Source organism: Rhinatrema bivittatum, chromosome 11, assembly GCF_901001135.1.
Source record: "Rhinatrema bivittatum chromosome 11, aRhiBiv1.1, whole genome shotgun sequence".
Taxonomy (NCBI): domain Eukaryota; kingdom Metazoa; phylum Chordata; class Amphibia; order Gymnophiona; family Rhinatrematidae; genus Rhinatrema; species Rhinatrema bivittatum.
The window spans coordinates 30,633,977-30,655,217 of NC_042625.1; the positions used below are offsets into that span (position 1 = coordinate 30,633,977).

The 21,241-nt window shown below is 48.9% G+C and overlaps 1 protein-coding gene across 1 annotated transcript in view; it reads right to left on the reverse strand.

Moving 5' to 3' along the window:
- FOXN4 (forkhead box N4) overlaps positions 1 to 21,241 on the reverse strand; it is a 198,861-nt gene that overhangs the window by 58,898 nt on the left and 118,722 nt on the right. The window contains exon 7 of the mRNA XM_029571604.1: positions 12,470 to 12,566. Coding sequence (XP_029427464.1) covers positions 12,470 to 12,566 — 97 coding nt within the window. The remainder of the gene's footprint in view (positions 1 to 12,469; positions 12,567 to 21,241) is intronic.

Consider the following 21,241-nt stretch of genomic DNA (forward strand, 5'->3'; position numbering starts at 1 on the left):
GGTGATCGCCCTTCTGGAAAGCTTGGGCTGGGTAATCAACCTCAGCAAGAGCTGCCAACAGCCTTCCCAGTCACTGGAATACCTGGGAGTACAGTTCGACACCCGGGCAGACCCAGTCAGTCTCACAACCAAGAGAAAGATGAAACTTCAGCAGCGTATCCAGTATTTGATGACAGCCAGTCGGCCCATAGCCTGGGATTATCTACAGGTTCTTGGTCTCATGGCATCCACCCTGGAAGTGGTACCTTGGGCGAGGGCTCATATGAGACCTCTACAGCACGCCCTGCTCTCTCGCTGGAGCCCCCGTCTACGGAACTATTCCACGCACCTACCTCTGCCAGCCAGAGTGCGGACCCAGTTGCAGTGGTGGTTGCAGTCCAACCACATGAGCAGGGGGTCGAAGATGTCCTCACCCACGTGGATCTTGCTCACCACAGATGCCAGCCTGAGCGGCTGGGGAGCACACTGCGAAGAACTCACCGCACAAGGGCGGTGGAACAGAGAAGAGTCAGCGTGGAACATCAACCGTCTAGAGGCCCGAGCAGTCCGGTTGGCATGCCTTCAATTTTCTCACAGACTGAAGAACAGAGCAGTCAGAGTGATGTCCGACAACGCCACCACGGTGGCATACATCAACCGTCAGGGCGGAACCAGAAGCCGACAGGTATCTCTGGAGATCGCCCCTCTGATGACTTGGGCAGAGGTGAATCTTCAGGACATCTCCGCTGTCCACATTGCCGGGAAAGACAATACCACAGCGGACTTCCTCAGCAGAGAAAGCCTAAATCCGGGGAGAGTGGCAGCTGTCGCCCACGGCCTTCCAGATGATTGTGGATCATTGGGGATTCCGGACATGGATTTACTGGCGGACAAGTCCAACACTCAAGTACCCAGATACTTCAGCCGCAAGCGTGACCCGTTCTCACACGGAATCGATGCCCTGGTTCAGCCATGGCCTCCAGGGACTCTCCTGTACGCCTTTCCTCCGTGGCCTCTGCTAGGCGCAGTCATCTGCAAGATTCAGAGACACCGGGGCCTAGTTCTTCTAGTGGCGCCAGACTGGCCAAGAAGACCCTGGTACGCGGACAGGAGAAGACTACTGGCAGGGGAGCCTCTTCCCCTGCCTCCTCTCCGGGACCTGCTACGTCAAGGTCCCGTTCTTCACGAGGATCCGGCTCAATTCTCTCTTACGGTCTGGCCATTGAGAGGGCTAGACTGAAGAAAAGAGGTTACTCGGAGCCCGTGATTGATTACACTCCTCCGAGCTCGCACGTTTTTCCACATCCCTCACCTACGTTCGCATCTGGAGAGTATTCGAAGCACGGTGCGACACTCACAGCACAATCCACATACGACCACAATCCCTATTGTGTTGGATTTCCTGCAGGATGAACTTCAGAAGGGTCTCTCCCTCAGCTCCATCAAGGTTCAGGTGGCTGCACTGTCTTGCTATGGTCCCAGGAGGGATGGCAAGACCATCGCCAAGCACCCAGATGTTTCTCGCTTCCTGCAAGGAGTCAAGCATATTTGGCCGCCACTGAAGTGGCCTGTGCCCTTATGGAACCTCAACCTCGTATTGGATTTCCTCGCAGGATCCACCCTTTCCGACCCCTTCGGGGTCTATCTCTCCGGTTCGCTCACATTTGAAGTTGGCGTTCTTGCTGGCTATCTGTTCAGCACGCCGTGTTTCAGAGCTACAAGCGCTGTCCTGCCGTAATCCCTTTCTCAGAATCACTCCGGAGGCTATCCTTCTTCGTACAGTTCCCTCCTTTCTACCTAAGGTGGTTTCACAGTTTCATCTTAACCAAACCATTCCTTGCCTACCACGGCGGGTTTGAAGAAATCTGAAGAAGGGCGTTTATTACGCCATCTCGACATTGGCAGATTGCTGCCCAGATATCTGGAAGTGACACGAGTTACGAAAGACGGACCATCTGTTCGTCTTGCACAGCGGTAAGAGACAAGGTGAAGCTGGCCTCTCGGCCCACCATCGCCCGCTGGATTAAAGAAGTTATCCGAGCAGCTTACGTGGAGGCGGGAGGAAGTCTCCGCCTCTACAAAGTCAAGGCTCATTTCTACCAGAGCTCAAGCGGCATCCTGGGCGGAATCCAAGATGCTATCGTCTGCGGAAATATGTAAAAGCAGCGACCATGGTCCTCCCTCCATACCTTTTCCAGATTTCTACCGTCTGGATGTCCAGGCCAGGGAGGACTCCGCATTTGCCAGGGCGGTAATGGTTATACATGGTCCTCAGGCAGCCTCCCACCCAGGTGGGAAGTAAAGCTTTGGGTACATCCCATTTGTACTGAGTCCATCTGGCTACACGCCAGGAAATGTTGAGATTACTACCTGATAATCTCCTTTTCCTTAGTGTAGACAGATGGACTCAGCATCCCGCCCACGCTGCCTGCGTACATGGGGTTTCCCCGATGCAAGGTAAGCCAGGTCCTCTCTTGCTATACGAGGATGCACTATACCAGGTATCAACGCCTTCCGGTTCGGTCTGCTGGCGGTCTCCAGATCCTATCAATCGGTCAGGGGAATCCTGTTTTCACTTTTTCACTGAGCGTCAGTACACACATCTATAACAGCTTTTGCAAGGAAGATACTGAATAGCTACGCTTCCTGTGGGGCTATATACCCCGTGCTGACGTCAGATCCGTCTCCAACTGCTAGCACTCGGATACTATCCCATTTGTACTGAGTCCATCTGTCTACACTAAGGAAAAGGAGATTATCAGGTAGTAATCTCAACATTTTTCTTTTTTTTTCATTTTTATTAAAATTTATTCATCGCCTTTCACAAATGGTCAAGGCGATTTACAATAAACACATACATAAAATAATTGAGAAACATAAAACATAACCATAACAAAAACATAACATGAATTTCATATAGAAAATTATTGAGAACATTGAACAGTGTCAACAAAACATTGCCCATATTCAAACATATAAGCAATTGTTGAAAACATTTGTCAATATCCACAATCATCAGTCATATTCAAAATCAAACAGAGTTGCACTTACTCTATAAGCCATAATCACCAGACTTCTATAAGAAGGAGTAATTAGATTAAGACAGCTGAATATATGGTTAACAGATATCATAAGCACGATGAAGCAAGAAGTCTTTCAACGAACATCTGAATTTTTTTTAATTATCAATGGCACGGAGCTCAAAGAAAGGAGATTCCAAACCGCTGGGCAGCTATCGAAAAGGATTGTCTCTCTGGTAGTAGATAGATGCGCTAATATGGACAGATGGTACCTCGAGTAAACAGTTTTAAGAAGATCTTAAGCTTCGCGTAGGTTTATAAATACGAAAGCAGAGAGTTAGCCCAAGTTGGAAAATCAGTGCTCAAGAGTTTAAAGATTGTCATGGCTATCTTATAACTAATGCGTTCAGAAACAGGTAACCAATTGAGACTGGCTAAAACAGGAGAAATATGATCATTCCATTTGGAGTTTGACAATAACCAAGCGGCTGCATTGAGCAGTAACTGAAGCGGATTAAAGCTGAACGCTTTGGTAAACCTATCAAAAAGAAAATAGGTTCTTACCTTTTGCAATTTTCGTTTTCCTGTAGTACCGAGGATCAGTCCAGACTCCTGGGTTTTGCCTCCCCTCTAGCAGATGGAGACAGAAGTTTATAAACAAAAACTCCGCCTATAACTAGGCTGGTGTCAAAGCAGCAGGAACAACTCCCAACACGTAAACGTGAAGAACGCTTAAAATGACCTCAAAACTATGCAAACAACTAAGCATAACTCCACCCAACGGGCACCGAACTCGAGGTAACCAAAAATAAATCTTCCTGATTTTAAGTAAGACACACACAGACCACACAACCTCTCCCGGCAGAACACTGGGCGGGACTTTTGGGCCGATCCTCGGTACTACAGGAATGAAAATTAGCAAAAGGTAAGAACCTAATTTTCTTTTCCCTGTACGTACCAGGATCAGTCCAGACTCCTGGGATGTACCAGAGCTTACTTTACTTAGGGTGGGAGCCGGAGAGGCCAGATCTAAGCACCCCTTCTCCAAACTCCGTCGCCGCTGGCGCTTTTACGTCCAAACGATAGTGCCGGGCAAAAGTGTGGATTGATTTCCATGTGGCCGCCCTACAGATCTCCTCTGCAGGTATATGGTGGCATTCCGCCCAGGAAGCAGCCTGAGCACGCATAGAGTGGGCTTTCAGTCCCAAGGGCAATGGCCTCCCTTGTAACAGATACGCCGACCGAATGGTTTCTTTCAACCACCGCACAATCGTAGTCTTGGAGGCCGCCTTCCCCCGCCTGGGACCACCATAAAGAACAAATAGGTGGTCAGAAACCCGGAAGGCATTGGTGACCTCCAAATAATGTAGCAGCACGCGCCGCACATCTAACTTACGAAGATCCTTAGCCATAGGGTCCGAAGACTGCACCTGCCCAAAAGAAGGCAACTCTACCGTCTGATTCACGTGAAACGAAGAGACCACCTTGGGTAAAAAAGACGGTACCGTCCGCAACGAGACACCCGAATCAGAAATGCGCAAAAAAGGCTCCCGACACGACAGAGCCTGAAGCTCAGAAATCCGCTGTGCCGAGACCATGGCCACCAAGGATACCACCTTTAGAGTTAAATCCTTAAGCGTGACACTGCGAAAGGGCTCAAAAGGTGCGGCACACAACGCTTTAAGGACAACATTCAAATTCCAAGACGGACACGGCTGTCGAAACAAAGGGCGCAAATGCTTTGCCCCCCGAAGGAACCACACCACATCCGCGTGCGCCGCCACCGAAACTCCATGCACTAGACCTCGGAAGGAGCCTAACACCGCTACCTGCACCCGCAATGAACTACAGGAAAGCCCCTTGGATAACCCGTCCTGGAGAAACAGCAGTATGTCCGGGATAGCCGCTCGGGTAGGCCTACTCTGCGCTCCAAACACCAAGACTCAAAAAGTCTCCACACCTGCACATAAGACATGGATGTAGACTTCTTTCTGGAACGCAAAAGTGTAGAAACCACCGTTTCAGCGTACCCCTTAGATCTCAACCGCTGCTTCTCAAAAGCCATGCCGCTAGACAAAAGCGATGCACCAGGTCGAAACAAACGGGCCCCTGATGCATGAGGTCCGGAAGAAACGGGAAACGAAGCGGCTCCTCGACTGCTAGATTGAACAGATCCGCGAACCATGGCCTCCTTGGCCATTCTGGGGCGACCATGATCACGTCCGCCGGGTGCTTCTCTATTCGACGCAGTACCCGTCCTATGAGCGGCCACGGAGGAAACACGTAGAGCAACACATCCGTCGGCCACGGCACCACCAGCGCGTCTACTCCTTCCACTGACGTTTCCTGCCGGCGAGCAAAAAACCGGGGAGCTTTCGTATTCTTGAACGTAGCCATCAGATCCACCGCTGGTGTGCCCCACCGATCGCAGATGAGCTGGAAAGCTTCGCTCGCGAGCTCCCACTCTCCGGGATCCAACCAATGGCGACTGAGAAAATCCGCCTGGACGTTTTCTACCCCGGCTATGTGGGAGGCCGCAATACTGCTCAGGTGGGCCTCCGCCCATATCATCAACGACCGAGCTTCGGCCGCCACCGGCTGACTCTTGGTTCCCCCATGTCGATTGATGTAAGCTACCGTGGTCGCATTGTCCGACAGAATCCTGACCGACCGACCGCGGATGAGCGGGAGAAACCTCAACAGAGCCAGCCGCACCGCTCAAGTTTCCAACGATTGATGGACCACGACGCATCCCGAGCCGTCCATGTTCCTGAACTGCCTGCCCGAGACAGGACCGCTCCCCAACTGAGCAGGCTGGCGTCCGTGGTAACACCGTCCACGATGGAGTTTCCAACGAAACCCCTCGACTCAAATTGGCCTGGCAGAGCCACCACGGCAAGCTGTCTCTGGCGTCCTGGGTCAATGGCAACCTGAGGAAATATTCCTCCGAGACGGGGCGCCAGCGGGAGAGCAACGCTGACTGCAAGGGACGCATAGGTGAGTCGCCAGAATGATGGCTACTGCCTGGAGACAATACCCTTATTCAATAAACATACACATGGTTACTGTGACTCCAACATCACTCTAAGCTTCAACAGCAAGAGGAAATGTGGAAAAAAGGATTTGCACTCACAAAGACGGGAGTAGCTGGCTTGTTACGGCGGTTACTACCCCAAACCCAAATAACCAAATTACTACCTCCACCTTCCTCTATTCCTGATGCCTTTCAACTAGCTTGATCACTCCATTCTTATACTTCACTTTCAATGCAATATCCAGCATAGTTTCTCTGCTTCAACGGCAGGAGAGGAGAGAGAAAAACTGTTACTTCACACATCCAGCAGAGCTCTCTGCTTCAACGGCAGGGGAAAAGAAAAAAGGGTTCGCACTCACAAAGCGGGGAGTAGCTGGCTTGTTACGGCGGTTACTACCCCAAACCAAATGTACCTGATACTTCACTCTCGACGCATATCCAGCATGGCTCTCTGCTTCAACGGCATGGGACAGAAAGACTGATACATCATGAATTTCCAGCATAGCTCTCTACTTCAACGGCAGGGGAAAAGAAAAACTGATACTTCACGCATATCCAGCATAACTTCAACGGCCAGGGGAGAAGAAAAAGGATTCACACTCACAAAGCGGGGAGTAGCTGGCTTGTTACGGCGGTTTACTACCCCAAACCAAATGTGCCTGATACTTCACTTTCGATGCATATCCAGCATAGCTCTCTGCTTCAACGGCAGGGGAGAAGAAAAAAACTGATACTTCACGCATATCCAGCATAGCTCCCTGCTTCAACGGCAGGGGAGAAGATAAACAACCAATAAGGGCCGTATAACATAATCTGGGTAAAAACAAATAAGCATGGGTGTAGCTTGCTTATTGCGGCGGTTACTATCCCTACTACCTCTAACTAATCAAGCTAGATATTTCACTTGGATGCAGCTCCATCACCGCTCTCTACATTAATGGTGGGGGTGGAAGGAAATAGAACCAAGAGCTAAGAGAAACAGATAAGTATGAGAGAAAAAATGAGTGAAGCTTGCTGGGCAGACTGGATGGGCATTTGGTCTTCTTCTGCCGTCATTTCTATGTTTCTATGTTTCTATATGAGCGAACGCCCATGGGACTAACTCTAGTGTGGAGTTCCTAGAGCCCAATACCTGTAAATAATCCCATACGACTGGTACTGGTTTGCGTAACAACCGTCAGATCTGAGCCTGCAACTTTATTATGCGATCCTGCGTGAGTGACACCGTGCCTTGACACGTGTCGAACAAAGCTCCCAAATATTCCAGGGATTGAGACGGCACCAGATGGCTCTTGGCTACATTGACCACCCAACCCAGCGAGCGTAACAGGTGTAGAACTCGCTGGACCGCCAGATGACAAAGTTCTCTCGACTTGGCCCGAATCAGCCAATCGTCCAAGTATGGATGCACCAACAGCCCCTCTTCGCGGAGTCTCGCTGCCACCACCACCATAATCTTGGTGAACGTGCGCGAAGCCGTTGCCAAGCCAAAAGGCAACGCCTAAAACTGATAATGTTGCCCCATCACCGCAAACCGGAGAAACCGTTGGTGCTCCTGCCGAATAGCAATGTGAAGATACGCCTCCTTGAGATCCAGAGAAGCCAAAAACTCCCCCTTCCTTACTGACGCGATTACGGACCGTAAGGTTTCCATCCGAAAACGCGGGGGTACCCGTAGATACTTGTTGACACTCTTCAGATCGAGAATGGGACGAAACGTTCCCTCCTTCTTGGTTACTACGAAATAAATGGAATAACGGCCCTGCCGGAGCTCGCCAGGAGGGGACCGGCACTACGGCCCCGAGCTCGCGCAGCCGAGCCAGAGTTGCTCTTACTGCCTGACGCTTTTCTGAAAAACTGCAAGGAGACACCAGGAAGCACTGAGGTGGGCGGTAAGAAAAATCTAACGCGTAGCCTTGTCTTATCACCTCTAGCACCCACTGATCCGACGTGATTCTGGTCCATTCCTCATAAAACTGGCTTAATCTTCCGCCAATTTTGGGAACGGGGGAATGGACCGACCTCACATCATTGTGCTGGCTTACCGCCCTGCGCAGTTTGACGGCTCCCGGACGGCCGAACGGCGCCCGCGAAAGGACTGAGAATACGATTGATGGCGGGTAGCCACTGTGGCGGAACGACGAGTTTGATCCTTGAGCCGCCCGTGGTCTACGTCCGCCGCGAAAACGAGAATGGGAGGCTGGAGCCCCCCGATAACGGTTGTCTATCCTCCGGGAGACGGTGCACCTTATTCTCCCCCAAGGATTCAATAAGGTCCCTCCAACTCCTTGCCAAACAGCAACTTTCCCCTTGAAAGGAAGGGGAGCCCAATCTAGCCTTGGAGGGTGCCATCCGCCGCCCAATGGCGGAGCCATAGCAGTCGCTGTGCCGCCACAGCGGAGACCATTGGTCCTTGCAGAAGTGCGCCAGGAGATCATAAAAAGCATCGGCACTGTAGGCGATGACTGCTTCTAACCGACTTGCCTGCCTCACCTCGTCCGGTGACAGGGACTCATTGGCCAAGAGCTGCTGCGCCCAGCGAAGGCTGCTCTCAACGAAAAATTACTACAAATCGCTGCACGGATTCCCAATGCCGAAACCTATCCTGAAATCCTTAAGCGCCGTACCTCCTATCACCGGGATGGTTGGGCTTTTTCGTTACCGCTGCCACCGCTGAATCAATCCTGGCAGGCGCAAGAGCTCCAGAACGTCCTCCGGCAGTGGATATAACTTATCCATGGCTTTGACACTTTTAGGCCCAAATCCGGAGTATCCCACTCCTTAAAGAGTAAATCCGAGGCCGAAAAGTGTAGCGGGAACGCCGAAGACGGGCCCCGGAGCCCCAGGACGACCGGATCCGTCTGTCCAAGACGAGACTCAACCTGGGGAAGCGGAATCCCCAGCTCCCCAGGATCTCCGGAATGAGGGGTCCTAACTCCTCCTTATGGAATAACCGGACCACCTTCGGGTCATCCCCCTCCGCTCCATGGGGTACCCCGGAACCTTTAGTTCCCGGCTCTCCATCACCCTCAACCCCCCTCGGGGGCTGGGATGAAAACTCCAGATCCTCCTCTGGCTCTTCTAGCCCCTCTGACGAGGAGTTCTGAGAAACCTCGCCCCCGGGAGCGAAGGGTCGGGTGCGAGCCGGCCCCCCCTCCCCCAGGCCGGGCTTCGGTACTTTCTCCGCTGGAGCCCCGGTCTCAGGGGACCCCTGCCGTCTTTTCCTGGCTGGGCGCCTGGCTTTAAAAGCCTTATGCATCAGCAAAATAAACTGAGAGTTAAAGGAGGAGTCCGAAGACCCCTCCTCATCACCCCCTTCCCCAGGGGAATCTTCACTGTGTGTTATATGCCCTGCTGGCCTGTGTCCCCCCCCCCCCCCCCCGCGGGGCCCTGCTGGGGGGACAAACGCGGCGGATCCACAAACTCTCCGTTGCCACGCCGTCCCGCGCTTATCTCGGCTGTCCGTGCCGAGAAAATGGCCGCCATTCCCGCCGAAAATGCGGACAAAATGGTGGCCGCCCCCGGCTGTGCCGAAGACGACCGCTCCAAAAACGCCGACAAGAAAAAGGAAGCCCCAGCGCGCGATGATCTACCCCTCTGGGTCCCTGGAGCTGACGCCGACCCCCCTTCTCCGCCGCCCACGCACCCGGAGCACAGGCTGTCTCGCGACAGCTGCGTGGCCGCGGACCCGCAGGCCCTGCAAGCAGCCTGCCGGGGCATGAAAAACGCCGCGGAACGGGAAGGGAGCCCGAAGAAGAAAAAGAAAGCTTCCCCGAAACCTCCCCGGATCGCCAAGCCCCAGTCACCGCGCGGAAGTAAGTCAGCCCTACCAGCCGCACACACACACACAAAAACAGAACACAGAGTTACTCTTTTTTTTTTTTTTTTCTTTTTTTTAACTAAAAACTTTACCTCGGATCCGGAGCCGGCTGGGGGGAGTGAGCCGGGACCCCCGGTGTCACCCCCAGGCCTGTCAGTGCCGGTACGTGGGGCTCCCCCACTCCTCGGCAGCCTCTACCAGGGGGAACAGTCCCCTCAGGACCCTACCGTCCCCTGGGAGGTGGGGACTGGGACCAGCAGGCAAGCCTCTGCGGTCCTTCCCCTTCAGCAACACACCTACCTGCTAGTGACTTTCTTCTATATATATATATATTTTTTTTTAAAACACTGAAACCCCTAACTGAGGCCCTAACAGACTGTAGGTTTTGCACCCTCTCCACCTGCTAGGAGACAGAAGAATACTGCCAGACTGTAGGTGGCACCAGCCTAGTTATAGGCGGAGTTTTTGTTTATAAACTTCTGTCTCCATCTGCTAGAGGGGGGGGCAAAACCCAGGAGTCTGGACTGATCCTGGGACGGACAGGGAAAGACCGTTACAGTAATCCAAATGAGGAAACAGTATGGCACGAATCACTGAATGGAAATCATTTGAAAACAGTAAATACCGTAAACTGGAGATTAGACGAAGTTTAAAGAATCCTGTTTTAACAATTGTTTTAATTTGAGGCTTAAATGAAAGAGTTTCATCTAGAATACCTCCCAGACTCCTAACAGGCTTATTCAGAGAAAAAGTATGATTTTCAAAAGATAGAATATTATTTGATGGAACAGAATGAGGATGATGAATTAAGAGAAATTCAGTTTTGTTGGTATTAAGGGATAATTTATTTTGATGCAACCATTTCTTGATGGAAGTCATGCAGAGATGAAGGTGGTCCAAAGTTTTTTGCCATGATGTTTGAATTTTAATAAAAAACTGAATATCGTCAGCATATATCTTAAAGCCATCCGTGATGGTAGTTAATAATTTTGCAATAGGAGCAAGATATAGATTGAACAGCATTGCTGACAATGCCAACCCTTGCGGGACCCCAGAGACCAGTGGTTGCAAACAAGTATGTTGATTATTAAATTTAAAGAATTGAAAACGATTACTCAAATAATCATTAAACCAAGCTAAAACAGTCCCTGAGATTCCGCACTCACGAAGACGAAATAATAATATATCGTGGTCGACTGTGTTGAATGCTGACGATATATCAAGAGAAACTAGGAGAAATTGTTGACAACCATCCATCCCACGTTTAATAGTATCGATCATGGATACAAGCATTAATTCAGTACTCATATTCCTCCGAAAGCCAAATTGATGAGGATTCAAAATTTCATTGTCCTCAAGAAAATCTACAAATTGCTTCAAAACTACGCCTTCAATAACCTTCGCTAAAAATGGTAAAGAGGAAATTGGCCTATAATTTGAAACATTGCTAGCATCCAACTGTGCCTTTTTAATTAAAGGTTTGGCAGACGCAATTTTAAGCCTGTCTGACATAACACCCAAGGCAAGCGAAGAGTTGACAACAGAAGTAATAGATGCTTTAACAAGTCTGCAATTGCTTTAAAGTTTGAAATAGAAATATTAGATTCTGGACAGCAGGTATTATTCAGTTGAGATACTTTATTGGCAATTTCTATAGATGACATGTTTTCAAACGTTGACCAGACAGCATTGAAATCAGAAGATTCACAAGAAAACCAGGGAACTACATCCTTAAACATCAGAGAAATATTTTCAGCTTTAAATGAAAAATGTTTCAGGAACATCTCAGCAGACAACGATTCAACTCTGAATTTACTTGACCTATGATCTTTGGTCAGGTTATGTACCAAAAGAAAAAGAGCCTTGGGGCTATTTTCTAATTCCTTAATCTTTTTAGAATAAATACTTTCTTAGCATTCAAAGTTTCTAATTGATATTTAACTAATAATGATTGAAAGTGGGTGGCATTCTCTGAAGATGGTTGTTTATGCATTTTCTCTCACTTCGTCTCAACAATTGTCTGAGCATGACCAAAGAAGGTGTTAACCAAGGTTTACTCTTCTTCTTCCCACTACTAAACTGTTTAATGGGGGCAATGGAATCAAGGGTAGAAGTAGTATGATTGAACCATATTTCTAAATAACTCTCAAGATCCAGAGACTCAAGAAATGCAGGAAATGGAACCAGAGCTTCCTTAAATTTAGCAATATCAAACCATATCCTTTTGGAGTAAATGGAAGGAGGGCTAAGTGAGCTAATTTCATCAAGACCTGATAAAGAAAAACTAATAAGTGCATGATCAGACCAGGGCACATTCTTCACAGGAATTATGACTATCATATTCATTATCAGGTGAATTTTCAAAGGAATTACACATGTAAATATAGCATACCATCGTAGCAATTTTAAAAAGCCATTTACAAGCATATGTGAAAATCCTATGGACAATTCAATGGCATATATTGTAGCAATTTTCAAAAGGCCACTTACATGGGTAAAGTGCATTTACATGTGTAAAACCCAATTTTAAGCCTGTAAATGGTTTTTAAAATCAAGCACTAATTGTGCTGAGTATTGTTATTCATTTCAATCTTTAAAGTTAGTCAAAATCCTTACCTTGAAATATGGAAAGTGCTCCTTCATGAAACTGTAGATTTCACTCACAGGCAAGCTGCCATTTTTACTGTTCTTTAAAGCCATTGCAATCAGGCAACTGCAAGTAGGACATAGGAAATGAGGATAGTTTTTTTTTTTAAACCTGGGTAGCAGAGTCCCCATCAGGTTCAAACTTATGTAAATGAAAGAACAAGCTGAAGAGCTTTCTATTGTTATACATCTATTCACTGAGTTATACTAGTAGGGTGATTTTGTAAATAGAGATGAAAAGAAAAAGACAATATATTCTATAGGTCTGATCATTCCACTTTATAAAATGCATGTCATTGTTTCCTCTGTTATAATGACAGATAACAGGCATTCCAAACTTCCCATAACCAGCATTTTAGTTCAGTGGAAGAACTCTGGTAAAGGTCCCATGGTAGAATTAAAATGCTGATGGTAATTTGGAAATGTATGACTTAGTTTTGTGTTTTTTTAAGCGGAAGGGCCTGGCTTTGTGGCCATTTTAGGTCTGGTAGCTATGTTTGAGCTCATTATCTTAAGGGTGCTCAAACCAATCCTCAGGTTCTCCCCCCCCCCCCCGGTCTGGGTTTTCAGGATATCCCTAATGAATATGCATGAGAAATATTTGCATAAATCGAAGGTAGTGCATGCAAATCTCATGTATATTCATTAGAGAAAGATCCTGAAACCTGACTGGCTGGGGAGATCCCAAGGACGGGTTTGCATACTCCTGTTTATTTAATCATCCACTCACACCCATTTATAAAGCAGATTTGCTTCCTGTAACAGGTGTTCTCCCAGGACAGCAGGATGTTTGTTCTCACAGATGGGTGACATCATCAGATGGAGCCCAGCACAGAATGCTTTTCCACATCTTCCAAGCCCATTACTGGATGTGGAGGGAAATCTACGTCATGGCTTTGACTGGCACACTGAGCATGCCCAGCATGCCACTAACCCCACAGCCATGTGGGGTCCCCCTTCAGTCTCCTATGAGATAAATAAATAAAAATAAAGCATAAAAAGATGAGCAAAAAATAAAATAATAAAACACAGACAAACCCAACGCCGTGGAGTAGCAGGTGGATTTCCTGAGGACTAACATTCTGCTGTCCTGGGAGAACATCTTTTACAGGTAAGCAACTCTGCTTTCTTCCAGGACAAGCAGGATGGTAGTCCTCACAGATGGGTGAATATAAGCTGTAGGAAGCCCTCGGAACAGACAAGGCCAACAAACACCAAATAATGTGCAAAAGGCACAACAACAGGGGTGCTGCTGGCAACAACTGGGGCAGTCTGAACCACATACTGGGCCCTAGATAGGAAGAGTTGGGCTCTCACACTTGGAACAGGTTATGGAGGACAGACTGGCTGAAGACACTGTCCTGTCGACCATCCTTGTCCAGACAGTAATGGGCTTGGAAGATGTGGAGGGAAATCTACATCACGGCTTTGCAGATTTCAGCAATAGGGACTGCCCGGAACTGGGCCACTGATGCTGCCATGGCCCTCATTGAGTGCGCTTTCACTCGGCCTCCGAACAGAAGGCCTGCTTGCTCACAGCAGAAAGTGATACAATCCACCAACCAACTGGACAAAGTCTGCTTGCCCACCACAACTCCAAGTCTATTTTTGTCAAAGGAGATGAAGAGTTGGGTGGACTACCTGTGGGCTGCAGTGCGCTCTAGATAAAAAGCGAGAGCATGTCTGCAGTCCAAGGTGTGCAGAGCACGCTCACCTTAGTGAGAATGTGGCCTCGGGAAAAAGGTGGGCAACACAATAGACTGATTCAGATGGAAGTCAGTCATCACCTTAGGCAGGAACGTAGGGTGAGGGCGCAACACCACCCTGTCATGGAAGAACCTCGTATAAGGCGGATAGGTAACCAAGGCCTGCAGCTCACTGACTCTGCGAGTGGAAGTAATTGCCACCAGGAAGATGACCTTCCAGGTGAGGTGTTTCAACTCGCAGGAGCGTAGAGGCTCAAATGGAGTCCGCATGAGCCACACCAGCACCATGTTAAGGTCCCAGGCCACAACTGGAGGACACAGTGGAGGCTTCAATTGAAGTAAGCCTCTCATGAAGCGCCCCACTAAGGGCTGCACCAAGATCAGAGTGTCACCCACTCCGCAGTGGTAGGCGATGATGGCACTCAGATGTACTCTGATTGAGGTAGTCTGCAACCCAGAATCCGAGAGATGCCAGAGGTAGTCCAAAAGCCTAGGTGTGGGACCTGCTCCGCACACCAGGACAAGAACCTCCTCTACTTCACCTGGTAGGACATCCGCATGAAAGGCTTATGAGAAGCTACCAGGACTTGTGAGACATTGTCCGAAAGGTCGAGGGACCGCAGCACTAGCCTTTCAACATCCAGGCCACGAGGGCCAATGACCTGAGGTTCGGGTGGCATAGCCTGCCCTGATCCTGCTTGATGATGTTGGGTGAGGTGCCCAGTCGGATGGGCTCATGGACAGACAGGTCACGGAGGATTGGGAACCAGACCTGTCGTGGCCAGCATGCGGCTATGAGGATCATGGAACCTTGGTCCGGTTGTAGCTTCACGAGAGTCTTGCCTATAAGAGGAATTGGAGGGTATGCATACAGGTGACCCGCACTCCAGGAGTGGGTGAAGGTATCCACGGCTGGTTTCCCTCCCTCCCCGCGCAGGGAGCAGAAGCAACTCACCTTGTGGTTTTGCGAAGACGAAGAAATCCACGTCCGGGTGACCACACCGGCGGAGATCTTGTCCACCAGGGAGGGGATGAGGGACCACTCATGGGGGTGGAATGACTGACTGAGGTGGTCTGCCATGACGTTCTCCATTCCTGCCAGCTGAACTGTTCACTGGAGCATGGAACGTGTCAAGACCCAGGTCCAAATCTGCGCTGCTTCCTGACAGAGGAGATAAGAGCTGTGGGCCCCCCCCCCCCTGTTTGTCCATGTACCACATGGCCACTTGGTTGGCAGTCTGTATCAAGACGACCCTGTTGGATAGGCAGTCCTGGAACGTGTAGAACGAGAGGGGAGTCTGGTGGGATACTGAGAAGATTCAGGCGGTAGCCCCATTTTACAATGGATAACACGCATCGATCAGTGGTAATGGGAGTCCAGCTTTCTGCGAATAGGCAGAGTCTGCCCCCGACCAGTGGGTCGGACGGCACAGGCACCGGGGGTAGGCTGCTGCTCTCCCTGTGCCAGTCAAAACCCAGCTGCAGGACCAAGCTGGGCACTGGCTGAGCCTGAGGTACCCGCTCTTGGCGGGGGTGGCTCTTTTGGGTAGCCTAAGCTGGTCGAGCGCATGAGGCCAGAGAGTAGTTTCTTCGTTGCCTGTAGAATGACTTCCTGGAGTCCCTGCGAGGTGCCCGAGGTGGTAGCAGACAACTGACGCAGGGCTTTATGATGATCTTTTAATTGGCCAATGCAGCTCAGATTTTGTCCCCAAACAGGTTTTCTCCTGTACAGGGGAGGTCGGCAAGCTTTTCCTGGACCTCCTGGCTGAGGTCCGAGGCTTTCAGCAAGCCCAGCGTCAGGCACTAATACCGGCCGCTGAGACCCTTGCCACCGTCTCAAAGACGTCGTAGGCTGCTCTCACTTCATGCTTACTGGCCTCAAATCCTTTCTGTGGAATGGATTCCAAACCCTCTTGGAACTGTTGCGGGAGACCTTCAGCGAACTACTGGACCTGCTTCCAGAGGTTTTGGTTGTACTGGTTCATGTACATCTGGTATGCCGCTATGCGGGCAATGCGCATAGCCCCTTGGAAGGCTTTCCGGCCTAGGGCATCTATGGTTCTTTGGTCCTTTCCCAGAGGGGCAGAGGAGTGAGTGCAGCCCTCTTGGCCTTTTTCTGAGCTGATTCCACCCCCACAGACTGGTGTGGGAGCTAGCTCTTCTGGAACCCTAGACCCTATTGCACTAAATAAATGGCATCTGTCTTCTGTTTGATCGTAGCCACGGAGCCTGGGTGCTCCGATAATCGGTAGAGGAGCTCTAGGTGGACCTCATGCACCGGAACAGCCACCACTTCCTTAGGGACGTCCACAAATTGAGGACCTCCAACATCTTATGGCGGGCGTCCTCTTCCGTTAAGAGTTGGAAGGGAATGGTCTCCGCCACTGCCCGAACAAAACTCGTGAAAGATAAGTCCTCAGGGGGGCGAGCATCGCCTTTCGTCTGGAGGCGAAAGTTCAAACGGAAGATCATCGGAGGCCTCCGAGGAATGCTCAGAGAAGGCATCCTCCCAGTGGTCATAAGGGGCCTACTCTTCCCCACTAAACTGTCTGGGTCGAGGAGGGAGGCCAAACCCCGGGTCACAGGGTGCAGGCATCAGTGGTCGGTGAGGGGGCACCAACAAATGGGTACGCAGGCATCAAGGGCACCGGGACCGTCGATGGAAACTGGGGCCCGGGAATGGGATCCAGCATCGATGGCACTGCCTGTGGCGGCAGGTGCGGAGCCACCGCCGCTGCCTCCTCCGAGGAACCCGGTATTGGGATCATTTATTCATTTACATTTATTCAGAATTTGTGAATCGCCTAACTCTAAAAGGCCTAGGCGATGTACAAGACAATATTCATAAAACAATTCCAACATATCATAAAAGGCAAATGACAAGTAAATCATAAAATAATAATAAAATCAAATGTAAACATCATAAAACAAAACCAGTATAAGGGGGCAATAAATAATAAATAAAACAATTCTAGCATAACATAAAAGGCAAATAGCAAATAAACATAATAAAATCAGATAAAACTTCATAAAACAGAGACAGTATTGGGAGCAATAAATAAAACCAGACCAGAAATAAAGAACTAACTAAAAATAGCTAATTTGAAAAGAAAGGTTTTAATTAGTTTTCTAAAGGTCTTAAGAGAATCGCATTGCCTGATGTCTACTGGAAATGAGTTCCAGAGGGTTAGACCTGCCACTGAAAATGCATGTTCACGAGTGATGTGGAGACAGGCGGTTTTTGAAGATGGAATTTCTAGAAGGCCACACTAAGAGGAACATAGTAGTCGAGTGGGTTGATAAAATTTCAGAATAGCATTTGCACAGTGACAAGAGTGGTCATTGAGCAGTTTGAAAATTAGCATGCCTAGTTTATATTTGATATGCTCTTCAATGGGGAGCCAGTGAAGATCTATCAATGTGGGGGTGATATGATCCTGGCACCTCAGGCCTGCTAGAACACGGGTAGCTGAGTTCAGAAGATTCTGAAGAGGGCGAGTGCTGGTCTTAGGTAAGCCCTCTGTAAAAGCTATTACAATAGTCAAGAATAGGAGAGATTGACACTTGAAACACTGTGCAGAACTCAGGAGGATGTAGTGATCTTTTTAAGACCAGAAAGCACTTGTAATCTGTAGAAACCATTTGAGATGACTTGCTTAATCTGTGGCCGAAAGGAGGAATCGTATCAGAGGGAGGGACCAGTGGCAGACAGGGCACTGGAGGGTCTCCGGGAACCAGCTGCATCAGTAAGGCACCGAGCAAGTACATCCAGCCTTTCCAGCAAAGGTGCTACATGGAGGGCGCTGGTTCCAGCGCCGGTATGGGAGCCAGCGTCGGTGACTGCTGGAGACCCTGGAGGGCATTAAGCACTGCCTGTTGAAACACATGGTCCAACTCCTCCCTAAATGCAGGTGTGGTGAATACCAATCTGAGTGGAGGAGGTAGGCTCGGTGCCCAACACTGAAACCAGTGGGGAACGCCCTGGGCTCCTGGCTTTGGAGGAAGACAGGGTCTTCTCACTTTGGGACTGCTTCGGAGGGGGTTCGGCCAGCATCGGTGTTGACCACCGGTGCCGGTACTTCCCATGGTGCTCGGCCCGGTCCTTCTCCGGCGCCGAGGAAGATGACACAGAGGTCTTGGAGTGGCCCAATGCCGGTGAGGAGCGAGCTCCCGCACCTTGATCATCGCAACGGGGCGCTGAAGGAGAAGGTCCTGAGTCAGATCGATCCCCACAACTCAACTCATGGACTCAATGGAGCCGATTTTTTGGAACCAAGCAAGTGCACCATCTTGTCCAGGCGGGCGCGCCAACCTCTGGGGGTCATTTGAGCACACCTGGAACACTGACTGACATTATGGGAAGGCCCCAGGCAGAGGAAGCAAATGTCATGCGGGTCTGTGATGGACATAGTCCACAGACACTGGGGACACTTCCGAAAACCAGTCACCATTGAAAAAAAGATGCCGCACAGTCAGAGGCCGGCAGCCACCAGAGGTAGATGCTCGGGTACTGACTGCAACAACGCAAAAAAGTACCTACTGATCACCAGAGGAATAGAATTGCGACAGGGGACCCCGAGGCGGGAAAAAACCTACAAAAATGGTTATTTCTTCCGTGAAGGGAAAAATAATGAAGAGCTCCACAAACCGCTAGGCAACAGCACCGCGGAAAAAAAGAGACTGAAGGGGGATCCCGCATGGCTGCGGGGTTAGTGGCATGCTGGGCATGTTCAGTGTGCCAGTCAAAGTTTCTAGAAACTTTGACATCTCATGATGTCACCCATCTGTGAGGGGCCCAAAAAGCAACAAGGTAGGCGATCTAGAAAAGCCGTGAGCAAACATAGGAAAATAGATGCCTGAAGAATGTCTTTTTCAAATCTTTATTGGTTGGAGACTGATAAATTTGCTACAAATTTGACAGTGATTTATAAGGTATACTCTTAAATACATTTTATTTTTTCTAAAGATATACATAGGTCTTAATGTTTTTTCAATGATTTTTTATGAATCTTTATGGGTAGATTTTTTATGAATCTTTATGGGTAGAAATCCCTTGTGTGTCAAGGAAGACTATAGTGATAGGGATATACTACCGTCCACCTGGTCAAGATGGTGAGATGGACAGTGAAATGCTAAGAGAAATTAGAGAAGCTAACCAAATTGGTAGTGCAGTAATAATGGGAGACTTCAATTACCCCAATATAGACTGGGTAAATGTATCATCGGGTCACGCTAGAGAGATAACGTTCCTGGATGGAATAAATGATAGCTTTATGGAGCAATTGGTTCAGGAACCGACGAGAGAGGGAGCAATTTTAGATCTAATTCTAAGTGGAGCACAGGACTTGGTGAGAGAGGTAACGGTGGTGGGGCCGCTTGGCAATAGTGATCATAATATGATCAAATTTGATTTAATGACTGGAAAAGGAACAGTGTGCAAATCCAAGGCTCTCGTGCTAAACTTTCAAAAGGGAAACTTTGATAAAATGAGAAAAATTGTTAGAAAAAACTGAAAGGAGCAGCTACAAAAGTAAAAAATGTCCAAGAGGCGTGGTCATTGTTAAAAAATACCATTCTAGAAGCACAGGCCAGATGTATTCCACACATTAAGAAAGGTGGAAAGAAGGCAAAACAATTACCGGCATGGTTAAAAGGGGAGGTGAAAGAAGCTATTTTAGCCAAAAGATCTTCATTCAAAAATTGGAAGAAGGATCCAACAGAAGAAAATAGGATAAAGCATAAATTAATTTAATTTATTTATTTATTTAAAGTCTCTTCTATACCGATAGCCGTTCGCACATCGTATCGGTTCACAAAAAACACAAACTTTTGGGCAGAGCCCTTACAAGTAACCGAAAAATACAAAACATTAAAAAACATTGGCAAGTTAAATGTAAGACATTGATAAGACAGGCTAAGAGAGAATTTGAAAAGAAGTTGGCTGTAGAGGCAAAAACTCACAGTAAAAACTTTTAAAAATATATCCGAAGCAGAAAGCCTGTGAGAGAGTCAGTTGGACTGTTAGATGATCGAGGGGTTAAAGGGGCACTTAGAGAAGATAAGGCCATCGCGGAAAGATTAAATGATTTCTTTGCTTCGGTGTTTACTGAAGAGGATGTTGGGGAGGTACCCGTAATGGAGAAGGTTTTCATGGGTAATGATTCAGATGGACTGAATCAAATCACGGTGAACCTAGAAGATGTGGTAGGCCTGATTGACAAACTGAAGAGTAGTAAATCACCTGGACTGGATGGTATACACCCCAGAGTTCTGAAGGAACTAAAAGAAAATTATTCCTTACCTGCTAATTTTCGTTCCTGTAGTACCATGGATCAGTCCAGACGGTGGGTTATGTCCCCCGTCCAGCAGATGGAGTCAGAACAGAGCTCGAGAGTGTCACCTCATATGCTAGCGCACCCTCTGCTGGAGCTCAGTATCATGAATAACAAAGCTGAAAATAGCAAGGTAAAAAACAAGTTGGATCAAGAAACCTGACGTAAGTAAAACATCAAGAACAATAACAGAGACGACCTGCAACTCAGGTCGTAACAGTCAACTTGTGAGGAGCTGTAACCCCGAAAGAAAAATAGATGAGGGAAAAACAGCAAACAAGACAGCCATACAGTCGAAACCCGAGCAGGAGCTTGAAATCCCAGAGTGGTGGGCATCTGGACTGATCCATGGTACTACAGGAACGAAAATTAGCAGGTAAGGAATAATTTTCTTTTCCCTGTACGTACCAGGATCAGTCCAGACGGTGGGATGTACCAAAGCTTCCCTAGACCGGGTGGGCCCCTGAAAGCCCTGCTCGGAGAACCTGATTGCCAAAGTGACCAGATCCCGAAGGAGCCAGGTGCAACCGATAATGCCTGGCAAACGTATGCAGCGACTTCCATGTCGCCGCCCGACAGATCTCCTGAGGAGAGACGGAACGAGACTCCGCCCAGGATGCTGCTTGCGAGCGAGTAGAGTGGGCTCGAACGCCCCTGGGTGGGTCCCGACCAGAACCAATGTAGGCCGCCGAGATGGCATCCTT